Source organism: Haliaeetus leucocephalus, unplaced genomic scaffold (assembly GCF_000737465.1).
Source record: "Haliaeetus leucocephalus isolate CR32 unplaced genomic scaffold, Haliaeetus_leucocephalus-4.0 Scaffold302, whole genome shotgun sequence".
NCBI lineage: Eukaryota > Metazoa > Chordata > Aves > Accipitriformes > Accipitridae > Haliaeetus > Haliaeetus leucocephalus.
This window is the reverse complement of record NW_010972738.1, coordinates 19652-36452: the sequence shown is the minus strand read 5'-3', so window position 1 is coordinate 36452 and position 16801 is coordinate 19652. Positions and strand designations below refer to the sequence as shown.

The following is a 16801-nucleotide window of genomic DNA, read 5'->3' as shown; positions in this document are numbered from 1 at the left end:
GGGTCCCCATGGTGGCATTGGGGTTGGGGACAGTCTGGGATGACCTAGAACCACCCGGTGTCCCCATGAAGTGACCAAGTGTCCTCATGGGACAGGCCATGGGGGGGGGCCACCATTGTGGCCACCATGGGCCACCTCAGGGTGTGCCTGGACCACAGGGTGCCACCTCGGGGTGTCATCAGGTCACTGGGGGCCCCTTTGGGGTGATTAAGCATCACTGGGTGCCCCCAAAAGGTGTCCCAAGGCCACCAGGTGCACCCAGGAGGTGTCCCAAGGTCACCAGGTGCCAGCTTGGGTTCTCCCAAGGCCACCAAGGGCACCTAGAACATGTCCCAAGGCCACCGGGTGCCTCCTCAGGGTGTCCCAAGGCCACCGGGTGCACCCAGGACATGTCCCAAGGCCACCGGGTGCACCCAGGACATGTCCCAAGGCCACCAGGTTCCTCCTCAGATTGTCCCAGGGCCACCAAAGGTGCCTTGGATGTGTCCCAAGGCCACCGGGTGCACCCAGGACATGTCCCAAGGCCACGGGGTGCTTTCTCAGGTTGTTCCAAGGCCACCGGGTGCACCCAGGACATGTCCCAAGGCCACCAGGTTCCTCCTCAGATTGTCCCAGGGCCACCAAAGGTGCCTTGGATGTGTCCCAAGGCCACCGGGTGCACCCAGGACATGTCCCAAGGCCACCAGGTGCCGCCTCAGGTTGTCCCAAGGCCACCGGGTGCACCCAGGACATGTCCCAAGGCCACCAGGTGCCGCCTCAGATTGTCCCAGGGCTACCAAAGGTGCCTTGGATGTGTCCCAAGGCCACCGGGTGCACCCAGGACATGTCCCAAGGCCACCAGGTGCTTCCTCAGGTTGTTCCAAGGCCACCGGGTGCACCCAGGACATGTCCCAAGGCCACCGGGTGCTTTCTCAGGTTGTCCCAAGGCCACCAAGGGTGCCTAGGACGTGTCCCAAGGCCACCAAGGGTGCCCCCCAAGGGCCACCCCAGAGCCACGATGGGTGCCCCCCACCCACAGGGGCTTGTACCCCAGCGGTACTCACCAGGAAGAGGTACTGCAGGCCGTAGATGATGGAGTTTATCGTCAGGACGGGCTTCCAGTCCTCTCTGGGGACAGAGCTGGGTGTCAGGGGGGACACTGGGGCCACCACAGCAGTGGCCGTAGCCACTCCAAGGTGACTGGGGCCACCCTGTGCCCACACTCAAGGTGCACAGGGCAACCGTTTGCCCCCTTGTCCCACCCTGCCAGGTATCCGGGGGCAGATGGGGACCTAGATCCAACCATGGCCACCCCACATACGGCAGTGGCCACCTTGGATGGGGCAGTGGCCACCTCGGAGGTGGCAGTGGCCCACCTGAGGATGTTGAGGCAGACGTTGCCCTCCAGGTCGATGTTGGGGTGATAAACCATCGTCTCACACTTCACCTTCGGCGGGTCGTGGGGGTAGCCCTGGCCGACCTGGGAAGGGGCGGGGGGAGCGGGCACAGTGTCACGGCTTGGCCCCCCCTTGTGGCCACCGGCCACGTCTTGGTGGCCACTAGCCCCCCACCCCAATCCACAGTGTGGACACCTGGTTTCTAGTCATGTCTTGGTGGTCACTGGTTTCATGGTGGTGGCCACCAGCCTCTAGACCCTGCCCCCAACCCTCAGTGAGGACACATGGCTGCTTGTCACATCTCGGTGGCCACAGGTCACATCTTGGTAGCCACCAGTTTCTTGTCCCTACCTCAAATCACAGAACAGACGCAGCCAACGGTCACATCTTAGTGGTCACCAACCCCTAGGTCCCATCATCAAGCCACAGAGACAGACATGCGGCCTGGTCACGTCTTGGTGGCCACCAAGTCCCCCCACCCCACCTCCAATATACAGAGCAGACACATGGCCACTAGTCACGTCTTGGTGGCCACCAGGCCCTACCCCAACCCACAGGGTGGACACTTGGCTACCAGTCACATCTTGGTGGCCACCAACCCCTGATCTCAATCCCAACCCATATGGTGGCCACAAGTCATGGCCGGTCATCTTCTAGTGGCCACAGGTCAGGCTTCAGTGGCCGCCTGCCTCTTGCTCCCACCCATAAGACAAGTTCATGACTGTGGGTCCCACCCTGGTGGCTGCAGGTCCCACCTTGGTGGCCACCACCCCACTGCTGCCACCCCCAGCCCCAGGAGCAGCCACATGGCCATCGGTCCCATCTTGGTGGCCCCAGGATGGGTGTTGGTGGCCACGGAATTCCCCCCCCCCTCCAGGTGCAGGACTGACCTTAAAACTGAAGACGAATTTCCCTCCCTTATAGAAGCCCTGTGGGAGAGACAGATGTCACCAGGGGTGGGGACACGGAGGGGACACAAGGGACATCGGGGGGACCCCGAGGGACAAGTAGGGACAAAGAGGGGGACAGGGGAAGGATGGGGAAATGGGCAAGACCCGTAGGGAAAGAGGGGGGGGCACAGGGGAACCCCAAAGGACACGAAGGTCTTCGGAGGGGACACAGGGGTGACAGAGGGGAACGGGAGGTTCCGGTGGGGACACGAGGACAGCGCAGGGATGGGCAGGGACCCCGAAATGACACGAGGGGACAGGGGGAAGAGACAGGGAGCAGGTGGGGGATGCGGAGAGCCAGGAGGACGCACGGAGACAGGAGGGGACAAAAGGAACGGGGGATTCCAGGGTGGGACATAGGACTCCGGGGGCAGGATTTGGGGAGTGGGGGGGACACCCAAGAGGGTGACAAGGGGACAGGGGGGTGACAGGGGGAGCCCACCTCGTCGGGGCAGATGAGGAGGCGGAAGTGCAGCAGGTCGTCCTGGTCGGAGAAGTCAATCTCACACGTCTTGGGCAGGTTCAGCTCGTTGATGTCTGGGGGGGGACACGGGTGACACCCGGGGACGCAGAGGTGAGTTAGAGGGGGACACGGACACAGGGCTGGGGCCACCCCGAGACCACCCTCCAGGCTGGGTCATCCCAGGCCCAGTGTGGCCTTACTGGGACCAGTACGTTCCCCCCGACCAGGGCCTTACTGGGACCAGTACGTTCCCCCCGACCAGGGCCTTACTGGGACCAGTACGTGGCCCTACTAGGACCAGTACATTCCCCCTTACCGGGGCCTTACTAGGAACAGTACGTAGCCCTACTGGGACCAGTATGTTCCACCCTACCAGGGCCATACCGGGACCAATACGTTGCCCCCACCGGGGCCTTAGTGGGACCAGTACATAGCCCTGCTGGGACCAGTACGTTCTGCCCCACCGGGGCTGTACTGGGACCAGCACGTTCCCCCCCACTGGGGCCTTACTGGGACCAGTACATTCTCTCTTACTGGGGCCTTACTGGGACCAGTACGTGGCCCTACTAGGACCAGTACATTACCCCTTACTGGGGCCTTACTAGGAATAGTACGTAGCCCTACTGGGATCAGTACGTTCCACCCCACCAGGGCCATACTGGGACCAGTATGTTGCCCCCACCGGGGCCTTAGTGGGACCAGTACGTGGCCCTACTAGGACCAGTACATTCCCCCTTACTGGGGCCTTACTGGGACCAGTACGCGGCCCTACCAGGACCAACACGTTCCCCTTCACCTGGGCTCTACCAGGACCAGTACACGGCCTTACCGGGACCAGTACGTCCCCCCACACTGGGGCCATACCGGGACCAGTACGTGCTCCCCGCTTAGGCCCCACCGGGCCCCGCTCCCCACCCGTTGGGCCTCACTAGGCCCAGCCAACCCCCCCAACGGCCGGTCCGGTCCCGACGGGTACCGGGGAAGGCTGGGGGGGGGGGGGGGTGTTGGGGGTGTTTTTTTGGGGGGGGCCGGTCACCTTTCTGGATGCGGAGCTGGGCGGCCGAGGCCTTTTTGCTGGTGCCCTTGGTGCCGCCCGCCGATTCCTCCTCCTTCTTCTGTTGCTTCAGCGAGAAGAGCTTGATCATCCTGCCGGGCCGAACCGGGCCGGGGGGACCGGCGGGGAGGGGGGCCGGACCGGGCCCGGCGGCGGCACGGAGCCGGGCTGGGCCCCCCCCGGGTTGGGGAAAAGGGGGGGCGGACGGCGGAGCCGGAGAAACGACGGAGGTTCTGAGGAGACGGAGGATCGGCGACGACCGGCGCCGCTCGGCAACTTCCGGAAACGCTTCGGGACTCTCCGGAAGGAGCTTCGGGGCTCTCCGGAAGGGGGCGGGAGATTCGGAGACGGCTTCGGGGTTTTCCGGAGAGGGCTCGGGCGGGAGCCGAACAGCGCTTCGGCTTTTTCCGGAAGGAGAACGACTCGTTCCGGGGAGGGGTCGTCCGCCGACGCTTCGGCTCTTTCCGGAAGAGCTTTCGGCTCTTTCCGGAGACGCTTCGGGTTCTTCCGGAAAGGGGGTGGGTTCGATGAGTCCCGCCCCGCCTCGGGTCTCTCCGGAAAGCGCCGAGTGCCGCTGAGTTCTTTCCCGAGCAGCGTCGGCTCTTTCCGGAAAAAAAAAACCCGCCGGTTCGGCTTTTTTCCGGAGAGGAGCCTCGCGTTTCTCCGGAAGGACAGGGGGCTGGCCGCCTTCGGCTCCCCTTCGGAGCGCTTTCGGCTCCTTTCGGAAACGGTTCGGCTCTTTCCGGCACCGCCCTCTCCTCCCCTCCCCGCTCCCTTCGGGTCTCACCGGAAAGCGTCGGCTATTCCCGGAACCCCACCCCCCACACCCTCCTCCTCGAAACTTGGCTCTTTCCGTAACTCTTCGGCTCTTTCCGGATTCCCCCCTACTTCCACCAACCAATCCTGGCAAGGGGGAGGAGCTCGAGCCACCGGCCCAGCCCTGCGGTACGGGTGCCGGTGAGAGGGCCTTTACTGTCCCCCAGTGGGCGCCGCCATCTTTCTCGTGGGCGCCGCCATCTTTACCGGGGGCATTGCTCCCTTATCAGCCACGGGGTGGGGGCGGAAGGAGGGGCCCTGCTGGGACCAGTTCCCCCCTCTTCCCCCGCCAGAACCTCCAGCGGGACCATACTGGGACCGGTCTCTCCCCTCGCAGGACCCAGTATGGCCAGCAACAACCCTCCCAGCAGCTCCCAGTCTAGCTTCAGCTCCTCTCCAGCCTCACAGGGGAAGGGGGCAGGGGGGCCATCAGGAGAAGGCAAAAATGGGGGGGCTGAGGGGCTGGATCCAGCCCCCGAGACAAGGGAGGAGATCCAGGAGGCCGAGACGATGGCTTTATTTCTCTGCTAGATGGAGGACACCGGGGACGGGGACAGCCGCTGTGGGTGGCGGGGGGTGACGTAGGGACAGGGGCACCCCCCCACCCCGTCCCTCCTCACGGTCTTTTGGGGGCACCGGGGCAGGATCCAGCCCCGCTATCCTCCCCCCCCACCCACCCAAGGGAGGGCAATCAGGGCCCCAGAGGACCGGCGGGGGGGGCCGGGGAGCCTTCGGCCTCATCCAGAGGGATGACGGGTTTGAGGAGGAGGGCGGAAGAGAACTTGCGGTCACCGAAGGCGGCGCTGAGCCGGGCCTCGAAGAACCGCTGCAAGCCCAGGATGGACTGAACGTCCGCCTTGTCCTGGGGAGACGAGGCGGTGGGGGGAAATAGGGATGAGGGGGGGGCTGGATAAGCCCCCCCGGCCCCCCAGAAACCCACCCGGGGGGCACCCGGCACCTCGGTGAGTCGGCTGAATTGCCGGATCATCCTCCAGACGTCGTGGGCGAACTCCTCGGGGCTGCGGTAGTAGGGGGTGAGCTTCTGCTGCAGCTTGGCACGGATGAGGGTCAGGTCGATGGCGTCGTGGTTCTCCTGGGGAGAGGGGTTGTGAGGGATCCCCGGGGGGGTGTGAGGGATTCCTACCCCCGCTCCCCACCTTCCTTGGATCCCCTGCGCCACGGGACTCACCGGGGAGCTGGAGAGGCGGTGGAGGGGCCGGCAGGGCTCGTGGCAAAGCAGCTCCAGCAGCACGTACTCACATTTCTGCAGGGATGTAAAGAGATCCCTCCATCCCTTCGTGCACCACCGGATCCCCTGATCTCCCCCCAAAACACACACGCACACACACACCCCCATACGTACCTGCTGGTCCTGGGGGCAGAGTTTGTGGGGCAGCCCCTCCTCAAAGCCGTCGGCGACGTCGTCGCTGGGGGGTGGCAGGTCCTGGCACAGCAAACACCTCCACTCGGGGCTGTGGGATCGAGCAAAGGGATCGGGTTGAGGGATCAAGTGTCTCCCTCTCAGCTTGTTCCCTGCGATGTGGGCAGAGCCCCCCCCCGCCCTGAGGACTGGGGCCCGGAGGTCCCCAGGTGTCTGGGATCAAGGAGATGGGCAGCCACAGGGATCAGGGACAGTGGATCCCACAAGATTTGGATCAGCAGGGCAACTCCCACACGGATCAGGGCCAAGCAGCCTAGGATCATGGGGTGGGGTCCACAATGGAGAGGGGGATACCAGCTCCCCAGGGATCAAAGAGGTCCCAACTGGTCCGAGATCAATGCTCAGAGGAGTAGATCCCCGAGGGATCCGAGTTGCTGTGCAGGTCTCCACGTGGACTGAGGACCTACAAGGGATCCAGGAGGGTCAGGGATGGAGGAGTAGAGCCCCATGGGGCTCGGACACCACGGGTTCCCACAGGATTTGGGATCAACAGGTAGATCCTAATGCAGATGAGGGCCAGGAGATCCCAGAGGATCTGGGCTTGAGAGATGGATCCCTCTATGGATAGCTGAAAGCAGCCCCCCAGGGCTCTGTGGTCAACAGCCAGACCTCCAGAAGGATCGAGACCAGATCTCCAGGGATCATGAGGTGGTCCCTGTGTGAATCTGAGAGAGCTGGCCTGGTCCATGGGGATGGAAGATCCCAGGGGGAAAAAAAAAAAAAAAGAAAAAACCAAAAAACAACCAAACAGCAAATCCTGGGGATCTAGTAGCAACCAAGGACCAGAAAACCTGGGTGGCAGCAACTCCTTCAGAAGAGGGATCAGTGGATCCCAAAAGACATCAGCAGATCCCAAACGAGAGACGTGGACTAGGGTCAAGCAGCTCCCAAAGCTCCAGCAGTAGCCAAGGACCTCTGGGTTGGGGAAGAACTGGATCTGAAGTGGGAGAGCAGGTGGATCCCAGAGGCCAGTGATCACTTAAGGAATCTAGTGGCACCAGAGGATCCCCCGCCAAGGAATCAGGAGGGGTGGCAGCAATTCCACCCCTGTCCTGGGACAAGGAAGCAGTAGATTCAACGGGAGATGAGTAGATCCTGCGAGAGATCAGCCAACCCCAAAGATCTGCTGGCTCTGGGTGATCCCTGAAGATCCGGGGAGCAGCGGATCCCCAAGATCCTCCCCATGCCCACGATGCCAAGAGGCAGTAACCGCAAGCAAGGGGGATCCCAGGGGACAGCAGCAGATCCTGGGGGATCAAGCAGTGCCAGAGGATCCCCAAGGGGACAGGGGGAGCAGCGACCCTCGGGGACAAGAGATCAGTGGATCCCAGGGACGTAGGGGGACCCGGGGAGGCGACATGGGGCAGCAGATCCCAGGCTGCCCAGTGGATCCCAGGGACCAGGCGTACCTGGGGACCTCCTGGAGGGCAGGGAGGTGACAGTCGAGGTGGTAGCAGCGCTCGCAGAGGTCACACATCACCACGGCACCAGCCTGGCAGCAGACACGGCAACAGGACACCCCGGGGATAGGGGGGGCTCCCGGGGGGGCTGATCCCAGCCCCAACGAGGCTCCAGGGGGTCCCAGCACCCCAGGGTGCTCTGGAAGCAGCCCCACCGGCTTGGTGTCCTGGGTATCCCCGATGGCCGCCTCCTGCTGCTCCACCTGCAAGGGGAGAGAAAGGGGTGAGACAGACAGATGGGGAGAGCAGTGGGGACAGACAGAGGGACACCCACCTTGACAGTGAAGGGGGCGGGGAGCCGCGGCTGTGCCCCCCGCTCGATGACGATGAGGCTGAAATCCTCGGCCGAAGTGCCGGGGAAGACACGGAAGACGGGGGGCTGCGCCGCCCCCGACAGATCCAGGTCCAGCCGCTCCAGGCTGACCCGCGGCACCTTGCGGAGGAGGGTGCTCACAGGGCCCCCGGGGGGGCGGCTCCTGGGGGGCATAGGGGGGTGTCAGGATTTTGGGGAGCCCCCTCAACTCTCCTGGGTAGATTTCCTTGGGGTTTGGGGTGCTGGCAGTCCCTGGTCCCTTCAGGAGGGGGCTGCCAACAGGGAGGGCCCCCAGTGACCCCACACTACAAAGGGAACAAGGGATGGGGGGACCCTGGCCAGCCCCTGGCACAGGGGGACAAGATGGGGGGGACCCCAGGAACAGAGGAGCATTGGGTACAGGGTGACAAGGGCAGGGGGGTCCTGGCCACCCCCTGGCACACAGGGACCCAGCCATTCCCTGGTACAGGGGACAAGAAGCGGGGGACGGACCCCAGAAACAGAGCGACAGGGGACAAGGACATCCCAGACAAGGGACCCTCAGGAAAGGGGGTGACAAGGGAGGGGGGGGGGCTCGCAGTTGCCCCTGGACAGAGGTGACAAGGGTCAGGGGAGCGTGGGGTACAGGGTGACAAGGGAGTCCTGGTCATCTGTGGGTACCGGAGGACAAGGGTAAGGGCTGTCCTGGTTGTCCCCAGGCACAAGGGACAGGGTTACCCCAGGCCCAGGGCTCCATCTTCCACCCCCTCAACTCACTGTCAGAATGGAGGTGCCTTAACTCCCCCCTCACCCCCACCACCAAGCCCTCATCATTACCGCTTAATGACCAGCTTCTTAACGAACTTCTCCTCCTCCCCAGGAGGATTAACATGTGCTCTCCTGTATAATGAGGTTGTCAGAACACCTTGGGGGGCCCCCAGGCAGCCTCCCAAGCCCCAAAATTAGGTTCCTCCCAGCTGGGAGACCTCCTGGGATGGAGCCCCACTACCCAGGGACAATGGACAGGGACACGGTGGCCCTGTCCCCTGTCCTCCATGCCTGGGTATGGAGTGACAGGAGACATGGGGGATTGTGGCCACCTCTGGGTACGAGGCGACAAGGGTGGGGGGAACCCCAAATACGGGGCGAGAGGGTGTCCCTGCCACCCCCGGACATGGGGTGACAAGGGACAGGGTCGCTGGTGTGGGGTGACAAGGAAAGGAGGTCCCAGGTAGGGGGTGACAACGGACAGTGCTGTCCAAGTCACCCCTGGGGACAGTGTGACAGGGGTCCTGGGTATGGGGTGACACAGGACAGCTACATGGGGGGGGTCCAAAGCCACCCCCCAAGGCACAGGGCGACAAGGGTCAGCAAATCCCCAGGGACAAGGGGTTCCCCCCACGCTCACCTCTTCACTCCTGTGACAGCAGCTTCAGGGGGGCCGTTGGCTGCTGAGAAAAACCCACATCAGGGGCCTTCCTCCCCACCTCATCCTCCTCCTCTTCCTCCCTCCCCACCAGGGCCCTCCCGCCCCGTGTCACCCCCCACTCACCAAGCTCTGTGACTGCAGCCATGTCCTCGGGGCTCTCGGCCGTCTGCGGGTAAAGGTGCGGGGGGGACAGTTCGGGGCAGCCCAGCCCCTCTGTCCCCAGGGGAAACTGAGGCAGGGTGGGCATCCCCAGCCCCAACCCACCACTCTGTGGGACACCGGGGGTCCCCTGCCCCTCCTCAGCTCCGATTTGGGGTCCCGTGGGGGGCTGCAGGAGGGGACTGGGAGCGTATTGCCCTTTGCTCACAACTGTGGCTTGCAGGGGCCCCTGGAAAAGAGAGACGGGGGGGGTGTCCATTACTAGGGGAGCACCCATGGGTGCAGGACCCCTCAAAAAAACGCACCCCTCTGCCCCCCTGGAGGTACCTGCAAGGCACCTGCAGCAGGGCTGGGGCCGCGGGGGCTAGTGGCTGGTAGCTGGGGGCTGAGGGATGGCGGGGGGAGGCTCCGCTCTGAGATGATGGTGCCTGCGAGGGAGGCGAGGCGTGTCGGAGGGGGGCCCTGGTGTCCCCAGGGGTGTAACCCCTCCCCGAGGCCTCACCAAAGCTCTCTGCGCTCTTGGTCCAGGCATTAAGGTCCCACTGGAACTTCATGTCACCCTGCGGCTCCACGGGGTCCACGATCATCTTGAGGGCACGGTGGAGCTGGAAGCAGATCTGGGAGGGGGATTGCAGGGGGGTGCTTGTCACAACGCAGGGACCTCGGGGTGGATGCGTGCGACAGCATCCCGGGGTGGGTGTCACAACGTGGGGAGCCCAAGGGGATACATGGCAGCATCCCAGAGACACCCATCATATCATGGGGACCCTGACGGGATGCATGACAGCACCCCAGGGACACTTGTCACGTCACAGGGACTCCAAGGGGACACGTGGCAGCACCCCAGAGACACCCATCATATCACAGGGACCCCGAGAAGAAACATAGCAGCACCCTGGGGACACTTGTCACATCACAGAGACCCCAAGGGGGACATGTAGCAGTGCCCCATGGACAACTGTCACAACTCAGGGACCCCAAGGAGACACATAGCAGCACCCTGGGGACACTTGTCGCATCACAGGGACCGCAAGGGGACATGTGGCAGTGCCCCAGGGGCAGCTGTCACATCGAGGGGTTCCCAAGGAGACACGTTTCAGCACCACAGGGGCATTCACCACACCGTAGGGACCCCGAGGAGACATGTGGCAGCACCCCGAGGGCACCCGTCACATCATGGTGACCTTGAGGGGACAGAGGATAGCACCCTGGTGCACCCACTGTGTCCCAGGGACCCTGAGGGGATACGTGGCAGCACCCTGGGGCAGCCACCATGCTACAGAGACCCCAATGGGACCTGCTGCAGCCCCCCATAACACCATGGGGACTGCAATGGGACCTACTGCAGGACCCCAAGGGAACCTGATGTGGCACCCTGGTGGCACCCATCACATCACAGGGGACCTGCTGTGGATAACCCCCTGGCTGGCGGGCTCCCATTACAGCATGGGAACCCCCAGAGGACCCAGCATATCCTAGGGACCCCGCTAAAGCACCCTGGGGACAATGACAGGGAGGTAGCAGGGGACATGGGGCACCCTGGGGAAGCTGAGGGGGAGTTGGGGGCAAACCAACCCTCAGGAGAGCACCTTCTGACCCCACTTCACCTGACGTCCCCCCAAAACAGGGAACCTAGAGGAAACCAGACCCCAGGCCAAGACACAGCACAGCCTGGGGCTTGGCTTCGCTCTCCAGCACCCGCTTCCCCACCAGTCCAAGACAGCAGAGTCACAGTGACAGGGGAACCAATAGCCCCCAACTATCCATCCCAGGGGGTTCTCTGCCCAAGGTGATGCGTTTAGGGGGGTCTGAGAAGGGGGTTGGGCCCCTTGGCAACTCACCAGCTTCTTGGAGAGCAGCAGAGCGGTGCTGTTGTCACTCTCCAGGGCCCAGGAGGCGAAGCGGAGGATGTGTTCCTGGTGCCGCTGCAGCTTGGTCATGGCCCAGTGCTGCCGCTCCAGCTTCTCCTGCTGCCCCTCCGTCACCCTCTGCGAGGAGAGGGACAACGCCACCTCAGGGCAGAGGGACGGTGACAGGGAAAACGCTGGCTGGCACCGCATCACCACCCGGCTCACCTGGGCATCGCTCACCAGCACCTTGCCACGCTTGTTGAGCTCCTTCATGATCTGGAGGATGGCCATCTTCACATCCACCTGCACCCGCTTCTGTACGTCCGTCACCTGGCGAATGCTGCCGGCAGAGAAGGGAAGGGGTGAGGGGGGGTAAATGCCCCTGTCAGGGGCAGATAATTCCCCCTGGGGGGGGCAGATGGGGCACGTACAAGTTGCGCACTTCCTTGGTGGAGCGCTGTAGGTTGGCGTGTTTGTCGCCCAGGCGCTTCACCAGCGTCGCCAGCATCTTGCGCTGGTTCCTCACCGCATCCTCCAGAAACTGGTACCTGTGGGGGCAGGGGGAAAGGGGGTTGCAGTGGGGCAGGGGGGTTGCGAGCCCCAAAACACCATGACGGGTGCAGCCCCCTACACCAGCGACCCATGGTGCGGGGCCCAAAAGAGCCCCCCCAACTCCTGCAGCCCCTGGAAAAAGGAACGAACTTGAATGAGTTAACCTGGTCAATACTTATCTAACTTCCTCATTAGCCATTAATAATCAAATTAATTTGGGTCACATTGCTGGCTGAGCTAACAAACTCATCAGCCACAAAAACTTTAATTTCAGTAGTTACTTACACTAACTGAATTAGATCTTATGCATCAAAAATGCCTTTAATATAACTAATCAATCAGGTAAGTAATCTAACTAAGTACCTACTCAGATAATGAATCAAATTAATTATCGATTCAACTAGGAAATTTAACCAGTCTGACAGCAAAACCAGGCTATTTAAAAAAACCCACAACAATTAAAAATCAATTAAAAAAAATCAAGCTAATTGAAATAACTGAGAATGTAATTAAATTGACTTTTCATGACTAGCAAATTACATATTTCCAATTCCTTAAAAACTAAAAGTAATTTAACCCCTTCAAAGCAACCAGTCCGCTAATTAACAAAGGAAATAATCACATAACATGCCTATTTGGTTAAAAATAAAAATAACCAAAATTAACACCCTACTTGGTCAATCCCTTCAGTAGTTAGCCAACTAATAAGCTTCATTTTTAAAATCAATAACTAATTGACAAGAATAATCAGTCTGCAGACTAATTTCGGTTCTTTTTCAATAACTTATTAATCAGTTTAATTAGTTATGTACCTTCTTAGATATTCACTAAAAGCACATTTAAGATACCGCAGGGCCTCACTGATGAGGTGCCCAGACGATCTTTTCAGTCGATAAATAAATTTGTTTATTTATCTAACTTGCCCCAAACCACTGTTTTTAAGGGCTACCGAGCAAGATAACCGATTCAAGCGATAATTAGCCATAAAAAAAACCCAACAATTTTTAAGGTAGTTACTGCCGATGCTCACTCACTTGTGGTCCTTGTGGGCATTAAGCTGGCAGTCACGGCAGGTGAGCGTGTCGCACGTGTCACAGAAGAGCACCAGCGGCTCGTGCTTGTGCACGGAGCAGTACACGGCGCGCTCCCCCTCCTTCGCCTTGCCACTGCCTGCGGGAAATGCGGTGCGAGATCACCGTGATGTCATCATGACGTCACCAGCACCCAGTGGGACCCGCTGGCAGAGTAGGTGTCCCTGTGGGACAGGCACGGCCACCATAGCGGCGCCTCCAGACGCGCTGGCCACAAGGTCATCGTGTCAGAAAGGGTGGTGACAGCGCGGTGACAAGGACGGTGACAAGGACGGACCTGTGGCCCGGACCGTGTGGTCCTTGGTGTACTTGACCCGCTGGTGGGCCTCCACGCAGGTCTCGCAGAGCGGCTCCGAGCACTCCACGCAGTAGCTGGTGGCTGGCGCGTTGTCCTCGCAGCTCGTGCAGCACTGGGGGACAAGCAGACACGGCGTGGGAACACCGGGCTCACCCAGCCACCAGGAGCTCACTTCACCCTAATTAATCGTTAATTAAGCATTAACGATGCGTTACCTGACTCGAGCCCTGGCTGGTGGCAGCTGTCTCGGCCCCTCTGTCCCTCAGAAAGTAGTTCTCCACGACATCCTTCAGGTGACATTGGTGTTTGCAGATGGGGCAGTCGATCACTGCAGGGAGGGGAGCGGTGGAGGGTGTCAGGGGGGGCCCAGGGTCACCCCAAACCCCAGTCACTACCATTTGTCACTAGAGTCCCCTCATGGACCCGCACGGTGCCTTGTGCCTGGCAAAAACAGGGTAGCTCGTTAGCAGGGTGGGCTGCTAAAGCGCTCCAGAGGAGAAGGAAGAAACCAGAAGATCCTGGGTCCTGACAGTGATGTGCAGATCTTGGAGACCTCCAAAACTGGAGCCCCACCATGGCCCCTGGGCTGTCCCCAATGTCATCACAGAGGGGACAGCACCTCAGGGGGGTCCCTGCTCTTGAAGCAGGTCCAGCATCGACCCGGGTCACCAATGGCTTTTTCCAGCCAAAACACCGGTTAAGGAAATTTCCCCCAATATCCACCGCAAACATCCACAGCCACTGTCTCTTGCTCAGCTCCATCATCCACCTTCACAACAGCCGCTGATTTAGCCTTCCTCCTCCTCCTCCTCACCACGGGAGGCAGTGCAGTGACGGTTGAGATGCCATCTCCCGCAGGCGGTGACGAGAGGATGTGGCGCTTTTGATCTCCCCAGAAGCCAACCCCGCAGAGGTGGAGGGGCGCGGAGATGGCAACGAGGAGCCGCGGCGGAGACAACCGCCGGCAACAGGGTCAGACTGGATCCCCCGGGATGGGACAACCCCGTGGCGTCTGACCCAGACGTCCAGGTGGGGTCAGAGCAGCCGTGGGGTAGTTGGGGGCTGCCCAGTATGACAAACTGGAGGAGGGGAGGAGGCCACCAAGCACAGGAGGCTTGGGGAGACCCCACGGGCTACTCCACATCCAGCTAAAGCCCCACACGTGATAATCCATTTAGGGACCCCCTGGAGAAGCCAAGGGTGTCGACAGCACCCCAGCTTCTTCACCCACGGGTCCGCTCGCACCCCTCAGCACGGCTCCCATCCCGCCCCACCCTCAAAACGCCCTCACAGGCGCCCAAGCCCACCCTGATCCCTCTTCGCACCCTCACAGGGCCGTTTGTGCCGCCCTACCTGTCCGTACACCCTCCCCAACCTTACACAGACACACACAAGCGCACACACACTTCCCCTTCCCCTCTCCTCGCACGGCTCCCAGCCCCGTTGCCGCAGTTGACCACCCTCCCACCCCTCTACAGCCTTGCACGACCCTCCCGACCACGGCTGTGCACGGTCCCCGCTTTAGCTGAGCCTCACACGGTCCTTTCTCCTCCCCGACCCCATAGGCTCCTTCCCCGCCCCCCCCCCGCTATTGCGGGGCTCCCTCGCCCCCGGTTAACACACCTCCCTCCCCCCCGTTAAGGTGCCCCAGCCCCCTCTTCACCTCACCTAGCCCATCGGGGGGTGGGGGGGCGGCAGCGGGGCCCGGCGCGGCCCTCAGGCACTCCCGGCAAACGGAGTGGAGGCAGGGCAGCAGCCGCGGTTCTCTCTCGGCCCTCAGCCGCTCCCGGCAGACACCGCAACGCTCCAGCAAATCTAACGAGTCCGGTCGTTTCCCGACGGGACCGTCCACCGACTCCACCGCCAGGCTCGACATGGCGGCCGCTGCCCCCCCTTCAGCCCCTTCACCGGGCGGCTGGCGAGCCCCCGCCGGCTGCGCGCGCGCAGGATCCGCCTCCTCTTCCGGGAGCGGCCAATCAGCGCCCGCTGAGCGCCGAGGGAGGGCGGGACAGAGCTGGGATTGACAGGTCGGAAAGGCAATGGGAGGCGAAGGCGGGACGGCAGCGAGAGAGGGGCGGGAAGGAGCCGCCGGCACGTGAGCGGCGCGGGGGCCGAGTTAAAGGGGAATGGGCCAATCAGCTCACCCAGTGGGTGGAGGCTACAGCTCATTAAGCCAATAGGCATCTGGAGAGCGCAGACTGACAGCACATGAATCCAATCCGCTTCTTCCAAGCGCTCCGCCCCCCCAGGCTGGGAGGGCGCATGATGTCTTGGAGCGAAGAGGGCGGGCAGACGCTGGACCAACCAGCGGTCGAAGCACCTCAGGGGCGGCCGTGCCTTTTAAAGATGGACGTTGCGCTCGGCCAATCGACATCCGCAGTCCGTGGAGAGGCGGGGCAGAGGCTCTGATCGACACCTCAGCGAACCAATCACCTTTGCAAGTACCTCAGCATCTCCCTCCCCCCAGAGGCGGTCCGGAGTCAGTCCGGTTCGGCTGCGGTGGGTCGGAGCTCCCTCCCTCCCCCGGGGCAAAGGGGGTCTCAGGGCAAGAGCGGGATGGGGAAAGGACGCAGACCGGGTATCGATGGCCGTGCAGGGGTGGGCCTGGATGTGGGTCCAGAGCAGGACGTGGGTCTGGCCTTGGGCTGGGGCCTGGGTGTAGGCCTGGGGCAAGGCTCGGGCGTCCGCTTAGGCCAAGTCCCAACATTGAGCATGGTTGTGCCAGGGCTTGGCTGTCAGCCTGGGGCTGGGGCCTGAGCTCAGCCCTGGCTCTGGGCAAGGAGCTGCTCAAGGGCTGGTCTTGGGCCTGGGTTGAGGCCCAGGGTTAGGGCTGGTTGTGGATAAGGGCCTAAGGCCAGAATCTGGCTCTGGGTTGTGGTGCGTGAGCCAGGCCTGGGCCCAAGTCCCTGGCTTGATATAGAGAACGAACTGCTAATTGCCTAATGATTGTCTCTCTGTAACTTTAGATACCAAAGACTGGTGTTCGTCAAGGATTAAGCCTGTCAGAGACGGGTGCTTGGGAGTGATGAGCAAGAAGGAACCATGAACAATCACAAAACTTAATTAAATGTTTGATGAATTTACGATCTTGTCGACAAGGCACAAGTAGAGGCCTCGCTTGAATAGATAGGGCCAAAAAAGATAAGAACTCCTGCCTTTGTTCTCGTCCTTGTAGATAATTTAGCTTAAACTAACCATATGGTTTTACACCACTAATGAAAACTTAGATAATAAGAGCACTAACAAGCACTGATGTATCAAAACATGTAAAAGACCATACTGCGCAGAATCACCTGAGGAGGGTCAAATAGCGGACAAGTGAGGAAGACTACGGAAGACCACCAGAGGACTCCTGAAGACCACCAGAGACCTTCAATGCGCCTGCGTAAAGGACATTTGCATATGCTAATAGTTTCCCGGAAGACTAATGAATATGTATAACATTTCTCGGAAATCTAGTGAATATGTATGTAGAACATGTACTTAACCTACACAATTAGACCCAACGGGGCGCACGACTTTGGTGGGACTACCACCCCCCCCCCCCCCAGGCTGCCCACCGTGGAAGAA

At 61.3% G+C, this 16801-nt stretch overlaps 3 protein-coding genes across 6 annotated transcripts in view; 1 reads left to right on the top strand and 2 right to left on the bottom strand.

The window, feature by feature from the left end:
* The window catches only part of LOC104833792 (zinc finger protein 2 homolog), a 40209-nt gene that overhangs the window by 16635 nt on the left and 6773 nt on the right, over positions 1-16801 (top strand). The gene's annotated exons all lie outside the window — the stretch shown is intronic.
* UBE2M (ubiquitin-conjugating enzyme E2M) lies at positions 912-3987 on the bottom strand. The gene is made up of 5 exons (XM_010570687.1): positions 3826-3987; positions 2769-2863; positions 2267-2305; positions 1356-1459; positions 912-1107 (listed from the first exon to the last, which is right to left on the bottom strand). The coding sequence occupies exons 1-5, from the start codon at positions 3932-3934 to the stop codon at positions 912-914; spliced, it is 543 nt and encodes a 180-aa protein (XP_010568989.1). The 5' UTR covers positions 3935-3987.
* TRIM28 (tripartite motif containing 28) lies at positions 5335-15154 on the bottom strand. 4 transcript variants are annotated; one of them, XM_010570685.1, is made up of 18 exons: positions 14900-15154; positions 13447-13559; positions 13211-13343; positions 12877-13012; positions 11722-11838; positions 11516-11630; positions 11282-11428; positions 9943-10057; positions 9768-9868; positions 9405-9669; positions 9261-9303; positions 8690-8752; positions 7835-8036; positions 7510-7763; positions 6023-6131; positions 5849-5923; positions 5618-5752; positions 5335-5521 (listed from the first exon to the last, which is right to left on the bottom strand). In XM_010570685.1, exons 1-18 carry the CDS (start codon positions 15105-15107, stop codon positions 5351-5353), a joined length of 2502 nt encoding a protein of 833 aa, XP_010568987.1. In that variant the 5' UTR covers positions 15108-15154; the 3' UTR covers positions 5335-5350. The 4 variants fall into 4 exon arrangements, with proteins under 4 accessions (XP_010568987.1, XP_010568984.1, XP_010568988.1 ...); XM_010570682.1 differs by having other exon boundaries at positions 5335-5752; XM_010570686.1 differs by having other exon boundaries at positions 5335-5752; positions 13447-13672; positions 14900-14987.